The sequence below is a fragment of the Drosophila takahashii genome, chromosome X (genome assembly GCF_030179915.1).
Source record: "Drosophila takahashii strain IR98-3 E-12201 chromosome X, DtakHiC1v2, whole genome shotgun sequence".
NCBI classification, from domain to species: domain Eukaryota; kingdom Metazoa; phylum Arthropoda; class Insecta; order Diptera; family Drosophilidae; genus Drosophila; species Drosophila takahashii.
In genome coordinates this window covers 221512-246342 of record NC_091683.1, presented here as the reverse complement: position 1 = coordinate 246342, position 24831 = coordinate 221512, and the positions used below count along the sequence as shown (strand labels likewise).

The 24831-nt window shown below is 47.0% G+C and overlaps 5 protein-coding genes across 14 annotated transcripts; 3 read left to right on the top strand and 2 right to left on the bottom strand.

Moving 5' to 3' along the window:
* Positions 1-1833: 1833 nt before the first annotated feature.
* Positions 1834-6203, top strand: LOC108063741 (phospholipid-transporting ATPase IF). Its single transcript, XM_017150918.3, has 7 exons — positions 1834-2581; positions 2664-2789; positions 2967-3528; positions 3593-4007; positions 4134-4713; positions 4825-5617; positions 5675-6203. The coding sequence occupies exons 1-7, from the start codon at positions 2380-2382 to the stop codon at positions 6159-6161; spliced, it is 3165 nt and encodes a 1054-aa protein (XP_017006407.2). The 5' UTR covers positions 1834-2379; the 3' UTR covers positions 6162-6203.
* On the bottom strand, positions 6195-14398 carry mei-41 (meiotic 41). The gene is made up of 5 exons (XM_017150917.3): positions 14067-14398; positions 11807-14006; positions 11446-11739; positions 6658-11373; positions 6195-6538 (listed from the first exon to the last, which is right to left on the bottom strand). Exons 1-5 carry the CDS (start codon positions 14291-14293, stop codon positions 6413-6415), a joined length of 7563 nt encoding a protein of 2520 aa, XP_017006406.3. The 5' UTR covers positions 14294-14398; the 3' UTR covers positions 6195-6412.
* A 234-nt stretch (positions 14399-14632) lies between these two features.
* Positions 14633-17262, top strand: TH1 (negative elongation factor complex member TH1). 5 transcript variants are annotated; one of them, XM_070218190.1, is made up of 6 exons: positions 14633-14791; positions 14902-15614; positions 15673-16119; positions 16187-16668; positions 16734-16765; positions 16837-17262. In XM_070218190.1, exons 1-5 carry the CDS (start codon positions 14729-14731, stop codon positions 16763-16765), a joined length of 1737 nt encoding a protein of 578 aa, XP_070074291.1. In that variant the 5' UTR covers positions 14633-14728; the 3' UTR covers positions 16837-17262. The 5 variants fall into 5 exon arrangements, with proteins under 5 accessions (XP_070074291.1, XP_044249320.1, XP_044249319.1 ...); XM_044393385.2 differs by having other exon boundaries at positions 16734-16779; XM_044393384.2 differs by having other exon boundaries at positions 16734-17262.
* Positions 17263-17509: 247 nt separating this feature from the next.
* On the bottom strand, positions 17510-20960 carry LOC108059554 (trimeric intracellular cation channel type 1B.1). 4 transcript variants are annotated; one of them, XM_070218191.1, is made up of 4 exons: positions 20942-20960; positions 18914-19232; positions 18571-18843; positions 17510-18506 (listed from the first exon to the last, which is right to left on the bottom strand). In XM_070218191.1, exons 2-4 carry the CDS (start codon positions 19189-19191, stop codon positions 18227-18229), a joined length of 831 nt encoding a protein of 276 aa, XP_070074292.1. In that variant the 5' UTR covers positions 19192-19232; positions 20942-20960; the 3' UTR covers positions 17510-18226. The 4 variants fall into 4 exon arrangements, with proteins under 4 accessions (XP_070074292.1, XP_044249327.1, XP_044249321.1 ...); XM_044393392.2 differs by having other exon boundaries at positions 20927-20945; XM_044393386.2 differs by lacking the exon at positions 20942-20960 and adding an exon at positions 20623-20776.
* A 565-nt stretch (positions 20961-21525) lies between these two features.
* Positions 21526-24107, top strand: LOC108059564 (uncharacterized). 3 transcript variants are annotated; one of them, XM_017144906.2, is made up of 5 exons: positions 21526-21801; positions 22542-22729; positions 22883-23144; positions 23205-23411; positions 23500-24107. In XM_017144906.2, exons 2-5 carry the CDS (start codon positions 22542-22544, stop codon positions 23797-23799), a joined length of 957 nt encoding a protein of 318 aa, XP_017000395.1. In that variant the 5' UTR covers positions 21526-21801; the 3' UTR covers positions 23800-24107. The 3 variants fall into 3 exon arrangements, with proteins under 3 accessions (XP_017000395.1, XP_017000403.1, XP_017000412.1); XM_017144914.2 differs by having other exon boundaries at positions 22528-22729; XM_017144923.2 differs by lacking the exon at positions 22542-22729.
* The last annotated feature ends 724 nt before the right edge of the window (positions 24108-24831 follow it).

Here is a 24831-nt window from a genome sequence, read left to right as displayed (position 1 = left end):
AAGTATTAGATTTCTAACACTCAAAATCCCCAAAATCACTTTAACTTATAATTTTAACTTTTTCAAATATTTGTTATAATACTTTTTTTAATTTTGCTATTATCTTAAACACACACCATCCTTAAATCACTTTAACTTATAACATTAGCTTTATTTTTTCACAAATTCATATCGTTCAAATGAATGCATTTATAACTTAGCCGCAAGAATGTATTATTTTTATTGTGACATACCATGTTTCTAGCGACTAAATTATGTTTGAATTGTTGAAGTACTGAGTTGTTTTTCCGCGCTTTGATTGGACAATCACCCGATGTCCTCTGGCCAAACAAACAGGTAAACAAACAGCAAGCTTTATTGGCGAAATCAAATATATATAAGACAAATATATTTATACAGGTATATGTCTATATATTATTGCACACCGAATAAGGAAAGGAAAGAGAGACCTTCCACGCGCAAACTGATCTATCGGCAAACTGTCGAAGAATTGTTGATACCGATACCACTAACAAAGCCGCCGTACATATAGGCTAGCCTGTCGGACCTTTCCATGCATGTTCATGTATAAAACATATATATATATATATACAAATACGTAGCCATAGCCATACCCATAACACACCCAGACCAGGGTCTTACCAACGTTTAGATATCCCTAAATACGTGCATACCAAGTGCATTGCACTCTCTAATAGTTGATATAATAAAAACCATATACGATCCTCACAAATACTCTCTTTTTTCCGTTTTCTGGTGGGTGGGGGAGGGGGACGTTGTTCAGGTCTCTCGTGAGCGAATAAGCCCGCGGTTTTGCCATTAGTCGAAGAGATAATGTCGATAACAATATCTTATCGTTCAGCATTGAACGGACTCCGCACAAACCGCGCACATCCGTCGGGCTTACGGACAAACGTATCTGAAAATCGTGCAACTGCCACCTTGACTCACTTATCCCTTAAAACATGTCTGCATCGTCTGTGAAAACCCATCCGGTGTTCCTGTGTGTCCCATGGCCGATGAGTCGATGGAGACCAAACCTTATCACTGGCCTGAAATGAGTCAAAGGTAACTATACGCAAATAGGAACGTTATTGATCGATGGCTGGAAATACGACTTTCGCCCTTATACACATGACCGCTGGGGGTCAATGCTGGGATCCCGTAAGATAGATTTTCGCAAAAAAAACAAATATTTAAATATCATGAAATTGTGACAATTTTATCATTGAGGCATTTACCAAGGAGCTTACATGAAGAAGAGTTAAGCATTAGCAACAAATAATAACTTAACAATAGCCAACATGGCGGATGAGTAATATTTTTCAGTACCTAATTCTTTTTCTTGCATGTAAATAAAAAGTAGCTTAAAATGGATAAACAAATAAATAAATGAATTTATGCATTACATTTATTACATTACATTTATACATTAATTTTCAGGATATACCAAACATATACAAATAAGTTATAACGGTTATAATTATACTCCAAAAATTCACTTGTTTTGACTTTGAATTTGCAAAAGCTTTATTCTGTTAGCTTTTAAAGTTAGCACGTTAATCGCTTAGAACCGTATCGCATGGTAAGGCTGATTAAAAATATATGGAATGTATAATATGTATACCTACATATTAACTGAAATACCCTTTGCAAAATTACAGATTTTTGATACTTTTAATTCAAAGTCGCTCCCGCCTTTTAGGCAACGTTTTTTTAGGAAATATGTCAATAGTAGGTATTTCGTAGTCGGATCTCGCCTTTTTCTCTGCGCACAGAAGCAGGGAGTCCAGAGCTCAAACCCCTTCAATTATTTTTAAAAACAGCTTTAAGTGCCGTGGCTATAATCGAAGTGTTGTGCTGATTAGACTGGTGATTAGGCTAGTATGTAAACCGATATCAGATGGATTAGATATTGGAATTTTAAATAGGGGGTGCGCTAATATAAAAAAAGGTTTGTTCCATTGGTCCGAACTAATCTTTAAATTATTTGTTGGCAGTTGAACATAGTGAGGGCGATTACCATTTAAATGTATTATTAATCTGACATAAGGAGTGCATCTAATCTGAGAAACGAGTGTTGGACTAATCATGTCATCGACAAAACGCCGGAAATAGAAATTCTCTGTGTCCATTCGATGGGATAGCTCTTTGACAGGGCCACTTGGAAACCTGAATTAGGCTTTATATAAGTGGTCAATGGCAATGGAACATTATCTTTATCATACGCCAATTTATGTGGCTGATTTAGCTGAAAATTCAGTCTAACTTTTGCTCCGCAAGGCAACACGCGTGCGCACCTCCGATAGTTTTTCGCTTCTCGCCTATAATGAATATCTGAATGATCCAAATTCGAAACGATAGCGAATAGCAGTGCTAATGGGTGCGAGCAAGGCAAAGTCTGGGGATCCCCAGCGGATTCAGATCGGTGGCATTGCGAGTCGCCCAAAGAAACCTCTCAACCGGGTGACCACCACCAAGTACACTTGGCTGACCTTTCTGCCCCTCAACTTCTATGAACAATTCCGACGAGCTGTGTACTTTTACTTTTTGATCATCACAATTATATCCTTCTTCGTGAGTAAGTATGATTGTCCCTCTCCCACTTATCACATTTCCAGAATGAATACACTAACTTTTCCGTCATCATAAAAAACAATTAGATGAAACTATATCGCCACTGGTTTCCCTGCTTCCGCTGCTCTTTGTCATGATCATCACGGCGCTTAAAGAGGGCTTGGAAGACTTATCGAGGTCGAAAAGTGATAAACTCGTAAACACAGCCAGAGGTAAGTTATATATTTAAAAAAGAACGAGAGACTGGAAAACCTTACTTGAACTATCAGAAACTTTGAGAGGGCTTTCCGAACACATTTTTGAAAACTTTATTTTCCATAGGATTTCACTTGGCCTACGCCACTGCTTTTAGTATCGTTTAAGTAATAAATTCAAACTCCCATTTACAGTCACTGTCATTCGGAACGGAAAGGAGGAGGTCATCAACTCAGAGTTCATTGTGCCAGGCGACCTGGTGGTGGTAAGAAACGAGGGGGATGTGCCCTGTGATCTCGTCCTGCTGCAATCGTCCAGTGCGGATCGAAGATGTTTCGTGAACACGGCCAATCTTGATGGGGAGACCAACCTGAAGACCATCCTAGTGCCGTCAAATTACGTGCTGTCGCCCGAGGATAGCGTGGTTAAGGTCAAGGATTGCATTGTTTGCGAGACCTCTACCTTTGATCTCTACAGCTTTAACGGACGTCTGGAAACGGGAGGACAAGGAGGAGAAGGAGGAGATGGTGCCCTGCCCCTGACAATTGAGAATCTTCTGCTTCGCGGGGTTCGTATCAAAGGCACCGATCGGGTAGTCGGATGCGCCATCTACACCGGAATGCACACCAAATTGCAGCTGAATAGTCGCTATACGGGAAATAAGTCAGCTTCCAGCGAGAAATATATCAACAGGTTCATGGTGGCCCTCATCGTGGGCATGATCGTGGTGGTGGTGGTCCTGTACCTCATCGAACGGTGAGTCGATCTATTGATACGTTTATAAGCTTGTTGTAAGGGAACATCCACTTCTTTCCTGCAGACACAAGGAAAAGAAGATTGTCCCAACGATGCCCTTCCTGGGCCCACCTACCAACTTCAATTCGGCGTGGCAAATCTTCGAGGACTTCCTCTCGTTCCTGCTGCTCTTCAATTACATGGTGCCCCTTTCCGCTTATATGAACATCGAGTTGTTTCGAATTTTCTCAATGCATTTTATGCACAACGATCTCGGTTTATATGACGAGGAAACCGATCAGCCGTGCCGCGTCAACGCCTCCAATCTCAACGAGGAACTGGGTCAGGTGAACATCCTCTTCTCGGACAAAACCGGCACGCTCACCAAGAACCTTATGAAGTTCGTCAATTGCTATGTGTCGGGTACAAATTTCCAGCTGCAAAATACCCATCTTCTTTGCGAGGACACCGGTGAACAGTTTGAACTGGATAAGCTTGATGTGGGTACTCTTACTACTACTTATAAACAATATAAGTTCTTAAACAAAATCCTGGCTACACCACTGGTTTTAAAGATATGTTTTTCTGGACTGCAACTAAAAATACTCCCTTTCACTTAATTGCAGGCCGAGGCCAATGTGTTTTTTGAGGCACTATCAGTATGCCACACCGTAGAAGTGCTCCAGGAAGTGTGCGACAAGCCACAGGAGTCGGAGAGAAGTCACTTAATGAGCCGAAAGATCGTTGATCGCTATCAGGCGACCAGTCCCGACGAGAAGGCCCTGCTCGAGGGCTGTGCCAGCTTGGGTCTGGTGTACGAGGGTCAGGACAACGATGTCCTGCGTATCTGTCGTTATCCAAGCGCCGAGAGGCTGCAGTTCCAGCGCCTCCATGTCCTGGAGTTCAGTTCGGAGCGACAGCGGATGAGCGTCATATTGCGAGATCAGAGCGGCGGCTCCATCTGGCTGTACTCCAAGGGAGCGGAGAGCGCCATCCTGCCCCGGTGCAAGGCCAGTCCTCGGGTGGAGCAGACTGACGGGCTGATCACAAAGTACGCCCAGAAGGGTCTGCGCACCATGGCCGTGGCCCGACGCCCGCTGACCGAGGAAGAGTTGGCCAATTTCGAGGTGCTCTACCGGAAGGCAAACACCCAACTGAGCAATCGCAACCAGCTGATAGCGGAATGCTACGAAACGGTCGAGATTGGTAAGCACTTTTGCCTGAAAAGGGACTCGAATAAACTTATAGGCAGCTGGAACATATGATCCTTCGAGCCGGATATCGTGAAACCATTTACAATCCCGCCTTTCCTCGCAGACCTTGACCTGCTCGGCGCCACTGCCTTGGAGGACGCACTGCAAGAGAACGTGGGCGAGACCCTGGAGGCTCTGCAAGCGGCTGGTCTAAAGATCTGGGTGCTCACCGGCGACAAAGTGGAAACGGCCTACAACATCGGACTGGCCTGCCGGCATATTCCACCCGGATCGAAGCAGCACTTTATCGTCAACCTCACTGAGCCGGCGGAGCTGCTGGCGCGACTAGAGGAGATAGGGTCCGATAATCCGGAGGTCCTGGTCGTCGATGGGACGACCATCACTGCACTGCTGAAGCACACGCCCCGCCAGTTTGCCGATCTCGCCCTGCGGTGCCGAGCGGTACTCTGCTGCCGGTTGAGTCCACTGCAAAAGTCCGAGATCGTCACACTGATCAAGCGGCGTAAGAAGCACATAACGGCCGCCATTGGCGACGGAGCCAACGACGTGTCTATGATCCAGGAGGCGCACATCGGCATTGGGATCACGGGTCGCGAGGGAAAACAGGCCGCGCGGTGTGCGGACTTTGCGATTGCCCGCTTCGAGATGCTGCGCCGCCTGCTCCTCGTCCACGGACACTACAACTCACAGCGCCTGGCCTTTCTGGTGCTCTTCTACTGCTACAAGAACATCATCATCACCGGGTGCATGGCCATCTTCCAGGTGTACGACCTGTACTCCGCCACCAATGTCTACAACTCCCTGTACCTTTGGCTCTTTGACTTCGTCTACATCTCGTTTAGCTTCACGTACCTGGCCATTTCCGACAAGGACTACAGCGAGGAGACGCTGCTCAGGTACAGGATAACATCCATATATCCAAATATATTCTCTTCACATTCATTTCTTCTCAGACATCCGGAACTATACAAGCCACTCGCCCACAATCGACAGGCGTCCATGGGAGTGTTCAGCTTGTGGATCCTCAACGGCTTCGTCCAGTGCTTCATAATCTTCTATTTCACCTATGCCGTGCTGAACGACGAGAACGTCGTCTTCAACGGCGGGCAAACGGCCAGCTTCCAGACCTTCGGAACCATGCTGATAACAATTATCGTGATTGTGGGCAACCTGAAGCTGCTTTTGGTGGCCCGATATATGACCTATCTGAACCTTGCCATGATCTTCGGGCAAATTGCCGCCTTTATGCTGACCACGTACTTGTACAACCTGGTCGCCTCTGGGGAGCTCTACGATGTGTACAACCAGTTCCTGGCCTCGCTGCCACTTTGGCTGTTCACGATAGTCTGCTCGGCGGCCTGTCTGCTGCCCGACTTTATCTTCAAGGTCGTTAATGACATGTTCAGAAAAGTACCACCGGAAAGCAAGGCAGTCGTATAAGCTGTTAGAAGTATTTACAATTTGCTATGGTCATTAAATGTTTGACACTCTTCAATTCTGAATGTTGTTATTACTCAAATTAGGTAGGTTATTGTTTTACATTGAATAGGAGCTTTACAACAGAGGACAAGAATTCGAATTAAAAATGTATATAGTTACATCTAAACTATCTCGACTTAACAAGGAACCACATTTATTTACACATATTAGAGGAGACAATCTGTAGAGTACCAGTATTTGTTGGCAATCGTTTAAAGAAATGCTCCCCAGCCAATGTACATACATGCCAAATTGTCCACCTTGGTTGCCTCGTTTATGAGAAAGTTTACCTGTCCTTCGGTCGAAAGAGGAATGCTGTTGGCCTGCTGGCGTTTAACCTGTAAATTAAATTTAAAGCGTTGTTTTAATTTAATGCAATACAACTAATTTAGAAGTGGAACAGAAATTATTTTCCTATTAATAGAAAAATATAAAAATTGATTATCAAAATACTTACATGTCCCTGCAGGCGATCGGCAATACGCTGGACATCCTTTGTTATTTTCGCCGTGGCGGCTGCATTGCGAGTCTGCGCTCCCACGTCGTAGACGAAGGGCCTCAGCATGGACATGAGGGTCTTGGTCTCCTGCTTAAGCAGGCGCAGCGTGATCTCGCAGCACTTGCGGTAGCTGCCCTCCACGCCCAGCGGTCCCATTGCCACGATCATGTTGTGGGTGAGCCGGAAAGGCACCACCTCGGGATAGGCCAGCAGCTCGCCCTGATTGAACAGGCAATTGAAGTCGACGTGGACGGCGTCGCCGTTGCCCTCGACGAACAGGATATTCTCGCCGTGGCGATCGCCCAGCCCCACGATGTAGCCCACCATCGACATGACGGCCACTGTGCGAATGTAGGTGTTCCTCGCCTCCAGCCAACTGTGCAGGGTGACGAATCGCTGGCGCAGCCACTCCTGGAAGACCGGCGGGTGGGCAGGTATTAGCTGCTTGGTGAAGACCTCCCGCTTGCGCTCTATGGACTCATGCAGTGGCACGGCCATCTGATGCAGTTGTCGGGTGGACACCACCTGTCCCCGCTGGGTGTACAGGCTCATGCAGATGCTCCGGTACGACGCCAGATTGGGCAGCCACTCGACCAGGCCGCACTCCTCGTTGAACGGCAGCACGGCATACGTGCGGATGTGGAGACGCCGCTGCCTGGCCGGAGCGTCCTGGTGCAGATACCGCTTGACCAGGCCATTGAACTCCATCAGGCGGGCATCGCGACGCAGATCATCCTTGGGCTTCACCAAAATGTCGTAGTCTTTGCCATCGCTGCACCGAATGGTCAGCTTCTTGGGCTTCGCCGCCGAGCGCAGGATCAGCACCGACTCCTGGAAGCCGCTGATGTAGATCTGCTTGTAGGGAAACCAGTTGGCCTTCGCCGGACTTCCTGTCGGCAGCTGCGACAGCGTAGATGAGATGCTGGTGTCCGAATTCATCGGCAGCGTTGGCCGCATGTACTTCTCGAAGGGCAGGAGTATACTCGAAAAGTCCGGCTGATTGCACAGCTTGGTGAGGCGCGTGTCCAGGTCGCTCAGCTTGTACGACCGATCCAGCGTTACCTCCTTGTTGGTCAGCTCAATGAGACGCTCCGTCAGCGAGTTGAAGTCGTTGAGCAGCTTCTGGAAGGCGGCCTTCTGCAAACGACTGTCGGTGAGCACCAGTTTGCAGCGCTTGATCCTGTTGGCCTTGGCCGACTTGAAGTGCGGCAACAGCATCCAGAGCGACTGCTGCGGATACTCCTCGACCAGGCGAATTATCACATTGCGCAGAACGGAGAAGACCTCCGGCAGCGGGTGGCAGAGGCGACTCAGCATCTGGGAGTACACCGTGTAGAAGATGGCCGTCGGCAGGGCAGTGCAGCAGTTCGTCAGCAGGTCGTTCATCTTCTTCACCTGCTCGCTGTTGGTGCAGTTCTCGGTGGTGTCCAGCCACAGGCTAATCAGCCGGGGCATCGACTGGTAGACATGCTCGCTGCCATAACGCAATGACTTCGCATAGTTGACCATCACGTTGATCAGCATGTCGTCCAGTTCACTTGTGGGATCTGATTTACCACCCAGCCGGGCCTCGCGCATCTTCTCCAGAAACTGGGCCATTTGCACGAAGCAGCTCTCCGATTGGCGATGCACGGCAATTGCCTCCTCGAAGTATTTCAAAACAGCATCGGCGCACAGGTGCATCGACTCGGCACTGTACACGGCCTGCAAGTACTTGCCGCGGAAGAAGAGATGCCGCTGCTCCGGCGGCAGCTGCTTAAAGTTGCCCTGGCACTCGGAACGCATGATGGACAGCTGCTCCTCCAGGTAGTTCATGGCCATCACCTGGTCGCCCTTTTGCCACAGCAGCTTGGCGCGCTCGATGAAGAGGCCGGTGGGCTTGTATTCCGACGCCTTCAGAATATACAGTTGAGCGCGCTGCAGCTGACCGGCATTGCGATTGATTTGGGCACTGTTTAGCCAGATCCTCGCCAGCTCTGTCTGCAAGTGGGGCAGCAGGTGGGGACGATCGGCCAGGCGGCGTTGAAGCTCCGCCAGTATATTACGACGGAAGCTGTATATGGACTCTTGGACGCGAACTTGCGGCTGTATCACCTGCAGGCGATATTGCCAGTCCTTGAAGTACTTCTCCATGAGCCTTTCCTGACTGTCCCGGTCGCGATCCTGTTCGAGATTCTCCACAAGCAGCTGGCTGCACTGCAGTTCGTGCACCAAGTGCAGCTTCAACACCGCATCGTAGGCATTGGCGTACGAGTGCTGCTGCACGGCCGAGCAGCTGCGCAGCTCCTCCAGCACCGATCCCCGCATCCCGTCCAGCAATGTGTCGAATTCGGTCCGTGTCGTCAGGGGCCTGCGCAGCTTCAGACAGCCCTGGGAACACTGCGCTGGCCAGCTGGACTGCAGCTCCTCCAGCGCATCGTAGCTGCCCAGGCGCCAGAGCAGCTCAGACTTGCACTCGGCGAAGCACTGCTCCGAGTACTGGTCACTCAATCGCTGCCAGAGGCCGTCGGCAATCAACTGAGCCGTCTTCGGGGTGTCCCTCAGATAGGCATCGATCATGGCGCGCACGTGATCCGGCTGCATTTGGTCCGTGCTGGAGAGCAGCTGCTCGTAAGAGGTGATCATGTCCTGCTGCCGCTCCACCAGTCGGTTGACGAGGATGTCCTGCGTGACGCTCATGTCGTAGCTGCGGACCTGCACCGCTCCCTCCACCGAATCCGAGTCCCTGAGCGAACCGTACACCTCCACGAGGAAGGTGAATTGTTCCAACAATCTCCTCGATTTGTCCTCGCCACCCTTCTCGTCCAGATAGCTCTCCAGATAGCTAAGGGCCCGAGCGAATTCGCCACAATTGTAGCTGGCACGCGACACCAACAGCTTGGGTATCCGCTTGAGGAACTCGTGGATCTTCCGGTAGTTGGGATCCACCGTCTCCGGGGGCTTTCCCCCGGTGCTGCGGCCATGAATTCGCTGCCACTCCCTGAGCCAGCGCTGCAGAAAGTCCAACAGTTCGGCGCACAACTTGCCGGCCAAGCGGGGAACCCGACTAGAGTCCTCCTTCCGCTCCAAAATCGAACTGTTTTGCGATGGCTTGATGCCCGCGGCATACTTGCGGGACTCAAATTGCTTGAATGCACTCTCCTTGATGGCCCCCAGCTCCTGACGTCCGCGCACAGAGCTCGAGCTCTCCTCGTTGGCTCGCAGGACGGCCATGAACTCCTCCTGGATGTGCCCCGCCTGCTCCGCCGTGCACTCGAGCAGGGCGTGCAGCAGGATGTACGGATAGAAGGTGCTCAGCATGTTGCCATCTCGCTTGATGCACGGCTTGTAGGAGCTGAGCAGGTGGCGCGTGTCCGAGGGCGGGATGTAGTCGATCAGTCGACTGGCCCAGAGAAAGGCCCATTCCTCGTAGAAGTTGTGCGAGTAGTGGCTGCCAAAGAGCGGCTGCTGCAGGCAGGTGTTCGTGCGATGGCAACAGGTGTAGCAGGAGTGGAGCATCGGCTCCATCACCTGCCGCATGCGTGCTGGCAGCGATTGCCAGAGCTGCACCTTCTTCTGTTCCTTGGGCGAGATGCCGCAGGTCGCCAGCGTCTCCTGGATGGCCAGCGAGAAGCTGTCCACGTGCTTGGTGTTCTGCTGGAACTGATAGCCGCGGCACAGCGCGGTCAGGGCCAGGACGGCAAAGTCGTCGGACAATATGTTGAGCGGCACCGGCTGCGGACTGGCGAAGTTGTAGTTCGAAGGCAGATAGCTGGCGTCGATGGCTCCCAGTTCCCCGAGGCACTTGGCCGAGGCCATTTGCAGCTGGCCATCGTCGTGCTGGCAGCCAGCCATCAGGACGTTCACAATCTGCTCCAGCAGCGGTTCCAGGGGCACTTCACTGAGGATCGTACTGGTTAGCTGGTCACGTCGCCGTCCGAAAAGCTCGCCAAGTTGCTGGAGGGCATAGACGCGCACCTGCAGGCACTCGTCGGTGATGTGCTTTTGCAGGAAACGCAACTGTTCCGCCAGTTGAGGCGCAGCACTTGACTGACCCTCCTCCTCTGCCGAGCCCTTCAAGTCCAGATGGGCCGTGTGCCGCCTGATGCACTTCTGTATCGAGGGTGCGACGTGCTCCATGCGATCCAGGAAGTACAGGTCCGTAACAAAGTTGCCTAGCATGGATGCATTGCGCAGGATTATGAACTCGTACAGATCGTTCACCTGCTTCCGGCTCTCGCTGTCCGCCAGCAGCGGCTGCAACGTGGCCACAATCCTTCCCAGCGATGGTCCCAACTCCTGCACATTTACGACGTGCAGGAATATATGCCAGATCTTCAGGCAAATGCGCTGGAGACGAGGCTCCTGCAGGGTATGAACGAAGCTCAGCATGGCGATAATCTTGAACCTGAACTGGGTGACGTGCTGGGAGCCCACGAAGCGCATTATCTGGCCCAAGCTATACAGTGTCTCCTCCTTCAGCGGCTTCTCGAAGGCCAATTCGCTCAGGCAGCTCTCGAAGTACGTGATCACGCCGAGAAAACGTTCGGCGATGAAATTGGCAAACTCCGCATTGGCCGTTTGGCTGGACAGCTCCTCCTCGGAACCGATGGTCAACTGTAAGAGGCTTTGGAAGGACCGCATCACGAAAGTGGGGTTTCGGTTAAAGTAAATTAGCAATTCGGCCACCGTTTGCTAGCAGGGGTACAAAACAAAATGAACAAAATGATACAGCAACAAAGGAAATAATAATATGCTTGGGCCAACCTTCACATCTGCATTCATCAGCTGTTGCAGGCTCGACTGGGTGCAGCTGACCACCAGCTCGATGCACTTGTTGGCCAGCTCCGGCTCCTGGGTCAGATAGACGTGCGTGTAGATGCGCAGGAACGAGGTGGAGAACCAGGTGGCAATGGGTTTCCGCATCTGCTTGGCTATCAGTACCAAAACTCCCTTACAACGCGGTTCCCGGATGCAGTGCGGCAGGACCATGGCGGTCACAAGGCGTTGGTACTTGCAGGTGAACTCCTGGACGCACGTGAATCCCAGCATTTTGGTGAGCTGAGAACGGGAAAGACTTTAAATTGCTGGTAAGATCAATATCTATTGGGGCCAATGGACAACTCACCGCTCGGAGTGATCGGGTGAAGCGAACGCCGTGTGAAAGATAGCCGGTTAGGGCCAGCCGAACGGCCAGATCGAGAGCATCCCGCTTGTACCAGTTCCACAAGTTAATCGTCTGCAGGCCGTGGCCGGCACACATCTCAGTGGCCGCCAGCACAGCCTCTTGGGCCACCAGCGACCGAGTGTGCACCAAGAAGAAGAATGTCATCTTGAACCAGTGGAAGAGCCAGATCTCATCGTCCTCCGTGTGCGCGATGGCAATCAGTATGTCGAGCACATGCCGCTGCTGCAAGACGTTCTGCTCGGCCAGCGGCTTGCCCAGCATGTCCTTAATGGCACCCAGAACAAGGTGGCCGAACTTCTCCATGAAGTCCGGCGACACGGCCCGCATTGCGGACACCAGCTGGCCGAGAACCTTCACACTAACCCTTTGCAGTCCCTCCGATTTCCCAAGCAGACGATGGATCACGTTGGGATCCAGGCTCAGCAGGTCCAGGTGGTGGGATATGTAAGAGAAGTCGGGATCGTACAGCAAGTCTTTGGCTATCAACGCGAGGGAGGCGCTTGAAAAGTCCAGACTCGCCATTTGCTGTTTGCACTTCCCGAGGTAAATGCCTGGAAGTTTTTCCGGCAATCGCCTGCACTTCGGGCAGTACAACTCAATGCGCTCCTGGTCCTTGAAGACACTCAAAGTGCCTGGCTGGGAGCACAGCAGCAGGCGGAGGACATGGGCGCGTCCCCTACGATTGGCAATGGAGGGCAGGGATTTGAGCAGTTGCTCCGGCTTGATGTAGCCCGCAATGTACAATTGCGGAAGATTGTTGAGGAACACCTCCTCCTCCGATTGAATGAGACCCAGGTAGTGCTGGGCATAGAATCCCTGCATCTGGGTGTGCGCACTCGAAGGCGTTTCCAAGCGAATAGCGCACAGGTGGGACAGCTCCATGTGCCGCTGGAGAATTGCCAACAGCTGGTGTTGCGTCTGCGTCTTCAAGAAATGCCGAATGAAGGAGACCTGCATGAGAAGCGAGCATATTTCCAAATATATGTCCTCGTTGTCCGAGGGACACTTCGATTCCAGCTCGACCATCTGCATTGAAATGTTATTCCAGTTGGCGTCCATTACCTTGACTATTTCGCACTGCAACGGCAACTTGGCCAACACCGCGGAGTCGATGTGGCCTTCGTTTTCGGCCGTCTTAAGCTGGCTCTGTGCCAGGACTAGGTGTTCCAGCTGCCTAAAGGTGCGCAAAATGGCTACCAGCTCGAGCCATTCCATGGCCTGGACTTGCTTTCTCTTCAAGATGCATACGAGGCTTTCGGTCAGGACTTGCACCACCGATGTGCGCATCTCAGCCTGTTTCACGGCCATCGCAGCCAGCATGGGCAGTAAATGCGCGGGGTGGGAGTGCCAATGGGCCAACAAAAGCTGCTGGAAGTGCACCAGCTGCTCCAGCGATGTCCCCGAATGCTCCAGCTGGCCTCGAATAAAGGCGGTTAGGGTCTCCAGCAGCCCATCGTCCAGTTCGATGTCGGCGGGCAAGCTGAGGATCTCGTTGAGCAGCAGGTAGCCCAGCTGGAGAACTGGGCGAGCGCGCTTCTGCAGGACGAGCAGCAGCTGCTTGGTGGTCGTGTTCAGCTGTCTGAGCTCCTGACGTGTCATACAGCCCAGTTCCAGCCACTTCGGAACGTTGGACCACATGATTGTCGTCGCCTCCAGCGTCAGTAGGGCGTAGTGGCCCACATCCGGGTTGGTCGACCAGCTAGTGGACGACTGCAGGCCCAGGACGCAGTGGCAGTAGTTCAGGCTGGCCAGCTTCGTGTCCATTTCGCACTCCTTGAGGATCAGCAGGGCCTGGTGCAGACTGGCCGGGAAAATGTCGCCGTGCGTGGCATAGCCAATGTGGTGGGCGTGCTGCAGGACCTCCAGCAGACTCTTGGCATACATGTCAGCCTGCTCCACGGGAAGCCTGATGTCCTCGAAGGCGCACTGCGGGTCGAACTCCTGCAGGCAGGCCACATCGCATTGGAATATGCTCAAAGTTATGGTTATGGCGGGACATTCTTGACTGAAGTCCAGGGAGCTCAGCTGCAGGTGCGTCTCCTCGAGGGCCTCCACATAGGCCAGGACCAGGCGCTCGTACAGCTTGGGATGATTGGAACAGCAGGAGCTGAGGATCTTCCTCTGCAGATTGATGCAGTGACTGCGGCAGAACAACAATGGTGTGCATACATAGAAGGTTAGTCCCAGGCCAATCTCTCACCTGCCGTCTGGAGCCTCGCTCAGGCACTTGGCCAGCTTGTTGAGCAGCCACAGGAGGAAGGTGTCCTGGAATTTGTTGTGCAGCTCCCGCACCAGCGAGCAGCTTATCAGGCTCGGCTCCTGGCACAGGATGTCCTCGATCACAGTGTACACGCGGGACAGGCAGGACGCGTTTCGGTTCACATGGTTGTACAGCAGCCTCCACATGTCCTTCCGTTGGTTCGACATGTTGCCGGTTTTGTTTGTAATTTAGTTATTTACAATTTACCGCACATTTGTTTACCACTACCGGCATCCATGGCGGGCGATATTTAGTATTTGCATCTTTAAATTAATAGGTTGTTTCCACCTACTCCTGTTTGATGGTCAGTTTGCATTACATCAAAAGCTGGTTTTGAGCTCCTAAGTAATTTAAAATTGTAGTTATTATTAAATCAAAATAAATTAAACAAAAAATTGTATAGGTACAATAAAGGGAGAAATAATAATTGCGTTTTGCATGCATCAAACCAAACTGAGTGTGAACGACTTATAAACTTATCGTTTTCTAAGAGGTATTTTGCTGATAGCTGTTAACTGCCATACTAAAAAATTTATAAAATCAAATCAAAATAAGAAAATAATATTAGTTATATGTTACTGTAAATAAGTTGGAGAGCGAAAATGGAAGTGGAATACGACGAGTCCGGCTGGCAGGGCCGCGCCAAGGGACAGTCAAATCCGGAGGTAATTGGGATTCCGGCGTGGCGGGCAATCCCTGGTGACGCCACTCGTAGATACGATGAGTCCATGGTAGATAAACCGCAAACTAAACTATTATTATATTCAACCCAAAGGAAATGCTCGAGGACAATCCGCAGAAGACGATCCAGGAGTGCCTGGAAAAGTTCCTCACACCCGACTACATCATGGAGCCGGGAATATTCACGCAGCTGAAGCGCTACTTCCAGTCGGGCGGCTCCCCCGAGGAGGTCATTTCGATGTTGTCGGAGAACTACAAGGCGGTGGCCCAAATGGCCAACCTGCTGGCCGAGTGGCTAATCCTCGCCGGCGTCAAGGTGACCGAGGTGCAGGCGATGGTGGAGAACCACCTCAAGGAGATGATCCTCAAGTCCTTCGATCCCAAAAAGGCCGACACCATCTTCACGGAGGAGGGCGAGACGCCCGATTGGCTAACCGAGATGATCGATCACTACACGTGGCGTTCGCTGATCTACCGACTGGCCGAGGAGTATCCCGACTGCCTGATGCTCAACTTCACGATCAAGCTGATCTCGGACGCAGGCTTCCAGAGCGAGATCACCTCCATTTCGACGGCCGCGCAGCAGATAGAGGTCTTCTCGCGGGTGCTCAAGACCTCGATAGTCAAGTTTCTGAACAATCCAGACGACGTGCACGGCGCCATCCAGGAGTGCGCCCGCATGGTCTGCCACGGCCAGCACACCTACGTCTACTCCCAAGTGCTCATCCAGGTGCTTAGCCAGGAGCAGAAGGGCGGGTTCAATATGAAGCGCCTCTCCCAGGAAATCATCAAATACGCCCTGCAGAAGTAATTATTTTTAAAAGTACTTCTGCAAAAAACTTAACTATCTTGTTGTTTCCCACAGCAATCAAAATGTGACGCCTATTACGATGGCCCTAAATGGCTCGGCGGTCTATCCGCAGGCATGCCAAGCGCTAACCTCCATGCTCACCCGCAACACACTCAATCCCGCCGACATCACCGTCCTGTTCCGCAACTATTCGGGCTCCGATCCGCCGCCCATCGACTTGATCCGGAACCCCCAGTTCCTGGAGCTCCTCGTGGACGCCCTCTTCCGTTCCGGCGTTAAGATCAACCCCGAGCACAAGCCGAAGTACATGTTCCTGCTGGCCTACGCGTCGGCGGTCATTGACCAGCCGGCCAAGAAGCGGCCGATGACCGAGCGCATGCTGAACAAGGAGGAGCTGAAGAGCACCATTCAGGCTATAGAGAAGGCGCATACCATCTGCAATGTGGACCAGGGCTCCACTGAGTTGATCGCTGAATTGCAGACGCTGTACAATTGCATCAAGTAAGTGGATGCCTCAAAACAATCTGTTTTCCCTACTGACACTGGACTGAACCTGCTTTTTGTCTAGATATCCCGTGGTGGGGGTCGGTGTGATACGGTGGATCGAGAACGTGGTAATGGAACCGTCCTACTTTAAGCTCTCCACAGACAGCTGTCCCACGCACCTGGCGGTTCTCGACGAAGTGGCCGCCGTGCATCCCACGCTGCAGCAGCAGATCCTGTTTCTGCTCATCCGCCTGTTCGAGTCCAAGCAGGATGAGCTAGAGATTCTCGTGCAATTGGAGATGAAGAAGATGATCCTGGACCGGATGGTTAACCTGCTAACACGCGGCTGCGTTGTACCCGTTCTACGGTACATTAAGCAGTGCTGCGCCATCGAGGACACAGACATTTCCCTAATCCGGTACTTCGTCACCGAGGTGCTGGAGACCATCACACATCCGTACTCCCCGGAGTTTGTGCAACTATTCCTGCCGATGGTCGAGAACGAGGAGATCACCGGCACAATGCGCGGTGAGGGCGACAACGATCCCGTGAACGAGTTTATTGGTGAGCAACTGATGGTCCCCGGCTCTCTTCACTTGCATCTGACCTTTGTTTGTCATCTCTTTTAGTTCACTGTAAGGCGCACTACACGACTGTATAGAAGGTGGCAATAAGGTATGTTTTAGAGGCGATTCCCATTCAAAATGTCAAATTTTCAAGTATTTTTTCTAGTTTACAAACGTCTTTTGTGCAACAATTTTTTTTTCTAACACATTTTTAACAACAAAAACATACGGAAGCCTCCCGTTAAGAAAAAAGTAAATTTAATATTTCGTATATCTAGGTATAACTATTCAAAATTTTATCATGAACTCAACTTTAACTGTTAATTTTTTTAATTTGCTTGTCATATTTTTTTATAACATTAAGCTGAAAAGCCGACGGCCCCGAAAAACTTTAATATTTGCAAACTTTTTTATTATCGTATATAAGTTTAAATTTTGAAGCAATTACCGAATTTTGCTTTAAAAAATCAATTATATATCGTCGAATCTTAAAAAAAATTGTATAGCTCTTAGGAAAATTTTACTGTATAAATCCGTAGTTCATAAAACCCAAATAAAGCTACTGATACGTTATTACTACAAAATAACTGAATTTGAACGTTGACAATATACAAAATAAATTGATTATGCCACGTAGGCATTCGGGTTTCAATATTTACAACCCAAATTTGTGTCCCTTATTTTTTTGTGAATCTAATGTAATTAGCAGTTCTTGCTTAACAAAGGCAAATAATTTTAATTGACGCATTTAGGTTTTTCTTTAAAAACTAGAATCTAACAATACATTTGCTAAGACTCTTGATTATATCCATTGATCCCCATTTGTAGGCAAAAGCACGTCAACCAAAATCGTAGTTTAATTTTATTGCAAACAATAAACATTCACACCTCTTACAATAGCCTTAAATTCAGCTTGAATACGTGTTCACAATCTTCAAGCAATGGTCTATCATTCAGTTTTCAAATGGGTCTTCGGCAAAAATTCTTATAATGTATTTAAAAAAAAAGAGGAAGCACTGAAACGACTTCAATATTTACACATTTAGTTCGTTGAGCACGTCGCTTTTGCAGCAAAAGACACAAGACTCGATGTGCTCTTTCAAGTTGTTGGTCTAAAATCGTTTTCCATTTGGCTGTCGTATTAGTTAAAGATAAGCTGTATTGGCCAAGTTCAAATTCAATTAAATATGGCATCCAAATAAGTCTGTGGTTTCTGCTGCTGCTGATTTCGCTTTATATAAATCCTACCAATTGTAAAACAATACACAAATTTTCAAGGGCTAACACTCAACGTGAAATTCGGAGTCAAGGAACAGCTGGCACACCCAACCGAGTGCTGCTCCTCAAGAGTAATTTTCACGCCGTTTAAAATGTCTTTGGCTTGCGCTTCTGAATCGTATCCGAATCCGAATCTGTATCTGTATCCGAATAACATGGGACGATCGTTCGTTATGCTATATATGTATGTATGTATAATGTGTGCGTTTAGGCGTTAGCTTTGGTTGGCAGCGTTAAGTACTTCTTAAAGGGGGATGGGGTGGCTGACTACAAATAGTTTAGTTGCTCTTTTTAACATCTTTGCTGTCGCCGTCCTTGGCCTGCCCGCGGCCCAGGATCTTGGCCAGGCTGTCCCAAATTCCGCCGAAAAAGATGGCGCAGCAAAGGTTCTCCAGCGGCAGGAAGGGATCGTGGATGCCCAGCAGGATGGAGGACAGCTTAAAGTAGACCAGGAATATGACGATGCCAAAGTAAACCAGTGCATGTGGTGCTGAGATCCAGTCGGTCTTCTTGTCCAGCACAAAGATGATCGAGGCCAGCAGAGAAGCCTTGGTGTAGCTAAAACGGTACAGAATGGATCAGTAAGCATAATCATGGCGAAGGAACAGATATATATACTCACAAGCTTGGCTGCATGAATTCCATGGCTGTTGGAGTCCATGCCCCCCGGATGAGGCGTTCGATCAACTTGGTGAATCCCGCTCCGTTGCCCTTCAGGGTGCCAATGATGATCATGATTATCCAGGCGTTCGGATACAGTTTTGCCGCATGTCCCACACCGTCGTAGACCTTTTTTGCCCGATAGATCTCCTTCATGGCACTGGCCACGATCTTGACGGGCAGGAACTTGGCCACCTTGTAGCCGATGTCAAACGGCGTGTAGAAGACCACGTACCTGTGCGAACGGATTGAGATTTGTTAGGTGGATTAGGATTTTGGATGATCTATTATGTATGCACACTTACCACACCGCTGTGCCCACGAGGAGCTGGCCTGTGTTCTTCAGCGGAGCCAGTATCGGCTCGCCCAGCAGTCCGTTGGCCACCATACCGCCTGCGAAGATCACCAGCATGGTGGAGAGCCAGCAGGCGAGCGGATGCTTCCGAGAAAACGCCTGGGCGTTGGCACCCAAGTCCTCACGCACGGCCAGCGCGGCAAGTAGACTGTGAGCGATGTCGAAGAACGGAAACATTTTCAGCTTGATGACCTGGTTGGCCACATCCAAAAATGCTTCCGGGTCCATGATCACAGCCGATCTTGTGTCCTGCCTTCACGGATGATAATCTGCGAGATGTATCGATAAAAATATAAGTTTTTCAAATTTCTATTATTTTCTTTAAATTCCATTATTTTATTTCGACATAAATTCTGGAAATAGTTGAGAACTTTACTGTTTTTAAGTTCATTAACTACTTAAATTCAATTCGAAATTTGATCTTTTAAAATATTCTAAAATCTTGAAATGTTACATAACTAAAAAGGTAAAAACTCGTGTTTTGTAATTCTTGGAATAATACCAACAAGATATGTACATATGGATTGGCGGATGTAACAGGTTCCCAAAGCACTCAACTCGTGTTCTCTTACATTCCCAATAATATTGACGTAGTGGCGGATGGATTTTCGAAAGCAATTGAAGCGGTTTTTGAACTGCAGACAGTGCACGCTTGCAGAGGATGTGATGTACATACATAGATGTAGAAGTTGTCAGATTGTGTGTTTATGTAGACGAAACATAGAAAAAATTCGAATAAAAATTGCGCTGTTTTTGCCGCACTTCCAAAAATAAATTTCACCATGAGGGCTGTTAAAAGAAGCGCGCCGGGTCGGGCCTGACATATATGTAAATACATATGTGTGTACGATTGTTTATATCGACAATGGTGGTCAAAATTCTAGCACTTGGGCTCTGAAGTTGTGGGTTCCTCAAATTTTATGGCCCTTTTTGAAATTTAAATCTTTAAAAGAAACATTCTCCATATTGGCCCCTTTAATATTGCAAGGTGCTACGAAATATCTTTTAACAATGTTTCAGCCCTATCCTAATATATTTAAAATTTAAACCTCAAGATTTTTATAACTTTCCATGTGGTATGTAAATCTATACATAAAGTATGTATTTAAATGCATTTAGATACTGCTAATGAGGTTTCAATTATCTAAAATAAACCTTTATAGACCATGAAAAGATTTTAATTATTAATCAGCATTTTTATGAAATAGAACAGTTATAGCCCAAAGTAATGACAAATCTAATCTAATCAAAATAAACCTTAAAATAGTCTAGTCACTAGCCTAATGTACATACATATGTAAATATTTCACAATCTGTTTGGAGGAGGGTAATGACCGGAGTTTTAAAGTCTACAAATATAAATGTTTCCATCAATCTTTTCCTGGATGGGTCGAATTTTTAGTGCTAATATTTTAGCCACAGCTGTGTTTATTATGTACATATACTATATTCACTGAGTGCCTCCTAGCTATTTTTGAGCGGCGCAAATTGGAAGAGACTTGTCGGTATGTAGATATATGTTCAGGATGAAATATCCTGTATGTGCAGATGTCGATACGTTAAATAGGGGAGTTATCTGGTAATTCTCGCATCCAGGCACACACGCGGTGAAATAATTATAAATAAAATAAATAGCGAAATAAGCAGCAAATTACCTACGTCTAACACGCGAGCAAAACGGATAGCGGATAGCAGAGTGCAGCACGAACACTGGGAGACTGGGCCAGATATTATATATGTATTATAGCTCTGCTCTCGTGAACGAGAACCTGATATATATTTAGAATGTCCGACTTTTCAGAGCACCAAACTCTCGCGATTATCGAATCCCTAGTCTTTCAAAACTCAACGGACACAGATTACCCGCCGTATGTTGCACACTGTTTTTCGATTTAAAAACAGACTTTAAGTAAACACTTAGTAACTGAAACTCCAGTGGTTTATGTCGATAATTTTGACTTACTATTAGGATACATACTACTGTTTACGCGTCTTACATAAATAATTTAAATGCGGCAAGACGTAAACAAAAGAAAAAAACATATGTATCAAAGCTCCACAAAGTTATTTACGAAAATGTAGCATTCACACTGCTTAAAATTAGTTAGGGGATTCCCTAAACTGTTGAATTGCTGAATTGTTGAGTTTCGGTCAGCTGTTTATCAATTACAAACTTAATCTTTAGAGATGTAATAGTATTAACAAATATTTATGGGTGGTATATATTTGTTACTAACATGTAAAATAACTTTGGCAAAGTTAAACAAATAAAATAAATTTTTTGAACACGATTAGCCTACAAATGCCTACAATATATAATAAACGACTCCAAATGAATAAAAACAAATGGAGAATATAAAACTCATGAAAAAAAAACAGAAAAACAAACACAGATTATAAAATATTTCCGATTTATTGCGTTCATTTCGATATCGATAGCAAACGCGTCCATTAGGATGACCATATCTGACGTGCTTAGTGTAAACAATGCATTAAGCCACGGAGCAACTGTGCTGGGACCGATAGAAAAGAGAAAGCTATCCCCACTCGATTTCCCAACACTGGCTTTGATTGGTTTTTGTTTATTCGATATATACAGCGTGCGCTCGTTCGTAATAAATAAAATAATGTAACCCGAAGTAATGTAACCGTTACCACTCGCTACGATACACCCCCTTCACTCACTGTGCAAAGTTCCCGCGGAAAAAAAGGAAAACAAAAACAGCTCAATTGTACTGAAACCCACTCCACATACCTTGTATGTATGTACTTGGCTTACACAAATGCTGTATTTGCACAAAACCTTGTGATATTGAGGTCAAGATCTGAGGAGAAAAGGTGAGTGCTATTCCAGGTCCGGTTTTGTTGTGATTTTTAAAAATATCTAGTCTAACATTTGTCTTAAACCACTAACACCTACCACTACTACTTGCTTGTCATCCAAAAAATATGTGTATATATGTATGTAAGATGTGACCATAATATGTACATACATGTGTAGCAGGGTAAATATGCGTGGTGTTTTGAGACTCGATTTATATATGTACTCCTTACGTACATATGTATGTATTTAAACCACTTTTTTATATTTTATTCAAGTCAACGCGATGCGCATATTGATAACGTAATTCTACCAACAAATTCCAATTGTGAAAATACCTTTTCAAGCGAATGTGGAGACCTGGTTGTGCCGTTCAACGTCTTCTTCGTTCATGAGTGCCAATTTGTCAATAATCCCCCTGTCAACAGTTATTTCTTCCCAGTAGCTGCGAATTAGTATTATCATATTGCATTGTACGGTTACTATGATAGATTTGTATTAGATCCGATAAAGTATACTTTCAGGTATTTAAGAAAGGTTTACTATTATTAAGTTCTTGCTTATACATTAAGACTTTGAATGGTGGATAGACAGTTAGATAGTTCTCCTAATTTTGAAACTTAGTTGGCCAACACTTTCCCATACTATACTTGTCAGTGTCATTTGAAAATATTTGTGTCAAGACAACACTTACATATAAACAATAAACAGGTGTATTTTGGCCATTTAATTTCTGAATTTAGTATACGATTTTCAGATGGCTTCCAATTCGACGAAGAAAAGCAAATCTTCTGGTATGCGCATTTTGTGGATACCAGGTCGGAAGTCGCATTCCAAGGGCCGTTTTAGTACTACCAACAAGCAGATCTCGTACTCGGGTCCACAGAAAAAGAGCGAAGTATGGTCCTTGGGAGGCAGCAAAGCACAGTCCGAGCTGATTGACTTGTAAGTAAGGTGGCGATTGTTATTAAGACACTCAAAATAGTTCTATAAGGTGTATTAACATAACCGCTTACTTAACCGCAATTACTTGGATTCTTAAGAAACATTCAATATGTTGTATAAGATTAACCAAAATAATCATAAATTATATTTCAGTCCCTCTCCCGATTTACCCGGAAATTCTCCATCATCGTCCCTGAGCATTGTGGCCACCTGTTCGATGGTTCAAGGAGCCTCGAACAGCGAAAGAGCGTCCTCTGATGACTTGGCCATCGTTTCGGAGACAGCCACATTGCCAGCCACACCTGTGAGCACCAACTCACCGATCCTGAATAGTCCCATCTCCGAGACAGCATCAGCATCCACCCGAGTCATGACATCTCCTAACGTCATCACCACCGTTGTAATACAGGACTTGGTAGGTTGCTGACCACCCTGTGCTTCTATCCCACATCTAATCATTACCACCATGTTTCAGCACAACTTTATGAGTCCTGATGACCTACCGAAGGTGCCCGCCTCGACGGCACAGGATACCGAGGTGGTGCTAAATAGCTCGGCGGGAACCACAGCTTCGATAGCTACCACATCTTCTTCCACACACAAGCCCGGATCGCCACGCGCTTCCCATTCTCAGCAGACCACGCCTCAAAAGAGTAGATATAAGAATCACAACAATAACCAGGTAAAAATTAGTGGTTAAAGGCTGAATAATTTAATTTAATAATTTGAACTTTAAAAACTATGAAACTTTGTTTATCTACGCGAAATAGGAGGATATCAACTCTATCGAAAGCATTTCCAGCTTCCCAAGGTTTCAGGGAAACGCCGCTGATTTTGATTGGATTGACGAGATGGTGCAACAACGAAACTGCAATGAACTAATGCATAAGAATAAGAGAAAGAAGTCAAAGAAGGTCGAGGGCCTGGAAGCCGATCAACTGGACGGAAAAATCTTTGGCTACGATAATGACAAGGCTAAATTAAATGGCAAGGATGATGGCGACAATGACGAAAAGGTTGTCAAATGTTTGTACTACTCACTCATGTGTTGCGATTGTACTATATCGTAAATGGATCGTACGAACGAGTCCGCGTCCATGTAAAATACCTCTCAACCACCTATGTAAAAATATATATTCGATTTTGTATACTTTAGCATACGCAGCGAAATAAGACAGAAAAAAACCGAAGTATTATCGAATTTATAATGATTTACACGGAACTAACATTATGAACATTCGAATAAATATCGAAATCCAAATCCAACTACAATTATTTGATTTGGTTTGAATTTAAATAAGTGATCGAAACATATGTATATTAACTATATATATAAATTTTCTATTTTTGTAAATAAAATATTTTCTACCAACGAAAATTCTTTAAAATGCATTTCAGACCTTAATCAAGGTATGACATTTCATATTTGGGCTATTATTTCCTTTGTTTCAAAAAATGATATTTTAGGGTAGAAAACATGGATTCGTATTTAAGTCAAAACCAAAAGTTTTTTTGCGGTTTTTCAGTCGTAATTTTGACAAATCAAGGGCGACAGTTAAACGGCCGACTGTTTTGAACAGGTTACAAACCAAAGCTATCGATCCCCATCATTTTTGGGAAAAATAAATTTTTCACCAATTTTCGAATTTTTGATAAGGGTTACATCATAATTTTTTGCAAAAAATTGACATAATTGAAAAGTTTTAGGTTTGAATGCCAATCGTTTGGCAATTCAATTACGAGCTCAGCAAGGTATGACACTCCGTTTTTGGATCATTATTTCCAATGTTTCGGCCAAAATACTGATATTTAAGGGTGAAATATATGGAATTTTAGGCAAAACTAAACGTTTTTGGAACTTTTTACCTAATTAAGGAGCATACCTGGTAAGGAGGTCGATACTCTGCATCTTGGAGTCCAGTCCATCCAATTTATGAATCTCCTAAAATCACTTCACAACCACCAACACCCACACCAACTTCCGGTCAACTGATTTATCGGCTACCATAGCACCTAGGTCATGAATTTTAAGCTAGAACTAGTTGGGAATTATAAGTTCCCACCGAGAGAATATTTTTAGATTGACATTATTGATGACGTGG

Coding starts and splice junctions, on each gene's coding strand:
- LOC108059554 (XM_070218191.1), bottom strand. CDS start 19,191: ATGGACCCGGAAGCATTTTTGGATGTGGCCAACCAGGTCATCAAGCTG. Junction 18,844..18,913: donor CTCGTGGGCACAGCGGTGTG/GTAAGTGTGCAT, acceptor CCGTTCGCACAG/GTACGTGGTCTTCTACACGC. Junction 18,507..18,570: donor GAATTCATGCAGCCAAGCTT/GTGAGTATATAT, acceptor GTACCGTTTTAG/CTACACCAAGGCTTCTCTGC.
- LOC108059564 (XM_017144906.2), top strand. CDS start 22,542: ATGGCTTCCAATTCGACGAAGAAAAGCAAATCTTCTGGTATGCGCATT. Junction 23,145..23,204: donor CCGTTGTAATACAGGACTTG/GTAGGTTGCTGA, acceptor ACCATGTTTCAG/CACAACTTTATGAGTCCTGA. Junction 23,412..23,499: donor AGAATCACAACAATAACCAG/GTAAAAATTAGT, acceptor TACGCGAAATAG/GAGGATATCAACTCTATCGA.
- LOC108063741 (XM_017150918.3), top strand. CDS start 2,380: ATGGGTGCGAGCAAGGCAAAGTCTGGGGATCCCCAGCGGATTCAGATC. Junction 4,008..4,133: donor TTGAACTGGATAAGCTTGAT/GTGGGTACTCTT, acceptor ACTTAATTGCAG/GCCGAGGCCAATGTGTTTTT. Junction 5,618..5,674: donor AGCGAGGAGACGCTGCTCAG/GTACAGGATAAC, acceptor ATTTCTTCTCAG/ACATCCGGAACTATACAAGC.
- mei-41 (XM_017150917.3), bottom strand. CDS start 14,293: ATGTCGAACCAACGGAAGGACATGTGGAGGCTGCTGTACAACCATGTG. Junction 14,007..14,066: donor AGCGAGGCTCCAGACGGCAG/GTGAGAGATTGG, acceptor GTTCTGCCGCAG/TCACTGCATCAATCTGCAGA. Junction 11,374..11,445: donor TGATGAATGCAGATGTGAAG/GTTGGCCCAAGC, acceptor TACCCCTGCTAG/CAAACGGTGGCCGAATTGCT.
- TH1 (XM_044393381.2), top strand. CDS start 14,729: ATGGAAGTGGAATACGACGAGTCCGGCTGGCAGGGCCGCGCCAAGGGA. Junction 14,792..14,901: donor AGGGACAGTCAAATCCGGAG/GTAATTGGGATT, acceptor TTCAACCCAAAG/GAAATGCTCGAGGACAATCC. Junction 16,120..16,186: donor ACGCTGTACAATTGCATCAA/GTAAGTGGATGC, acceptor CTTTTTGTCTAG/ATATCCCGTGGTGGGGGTCG.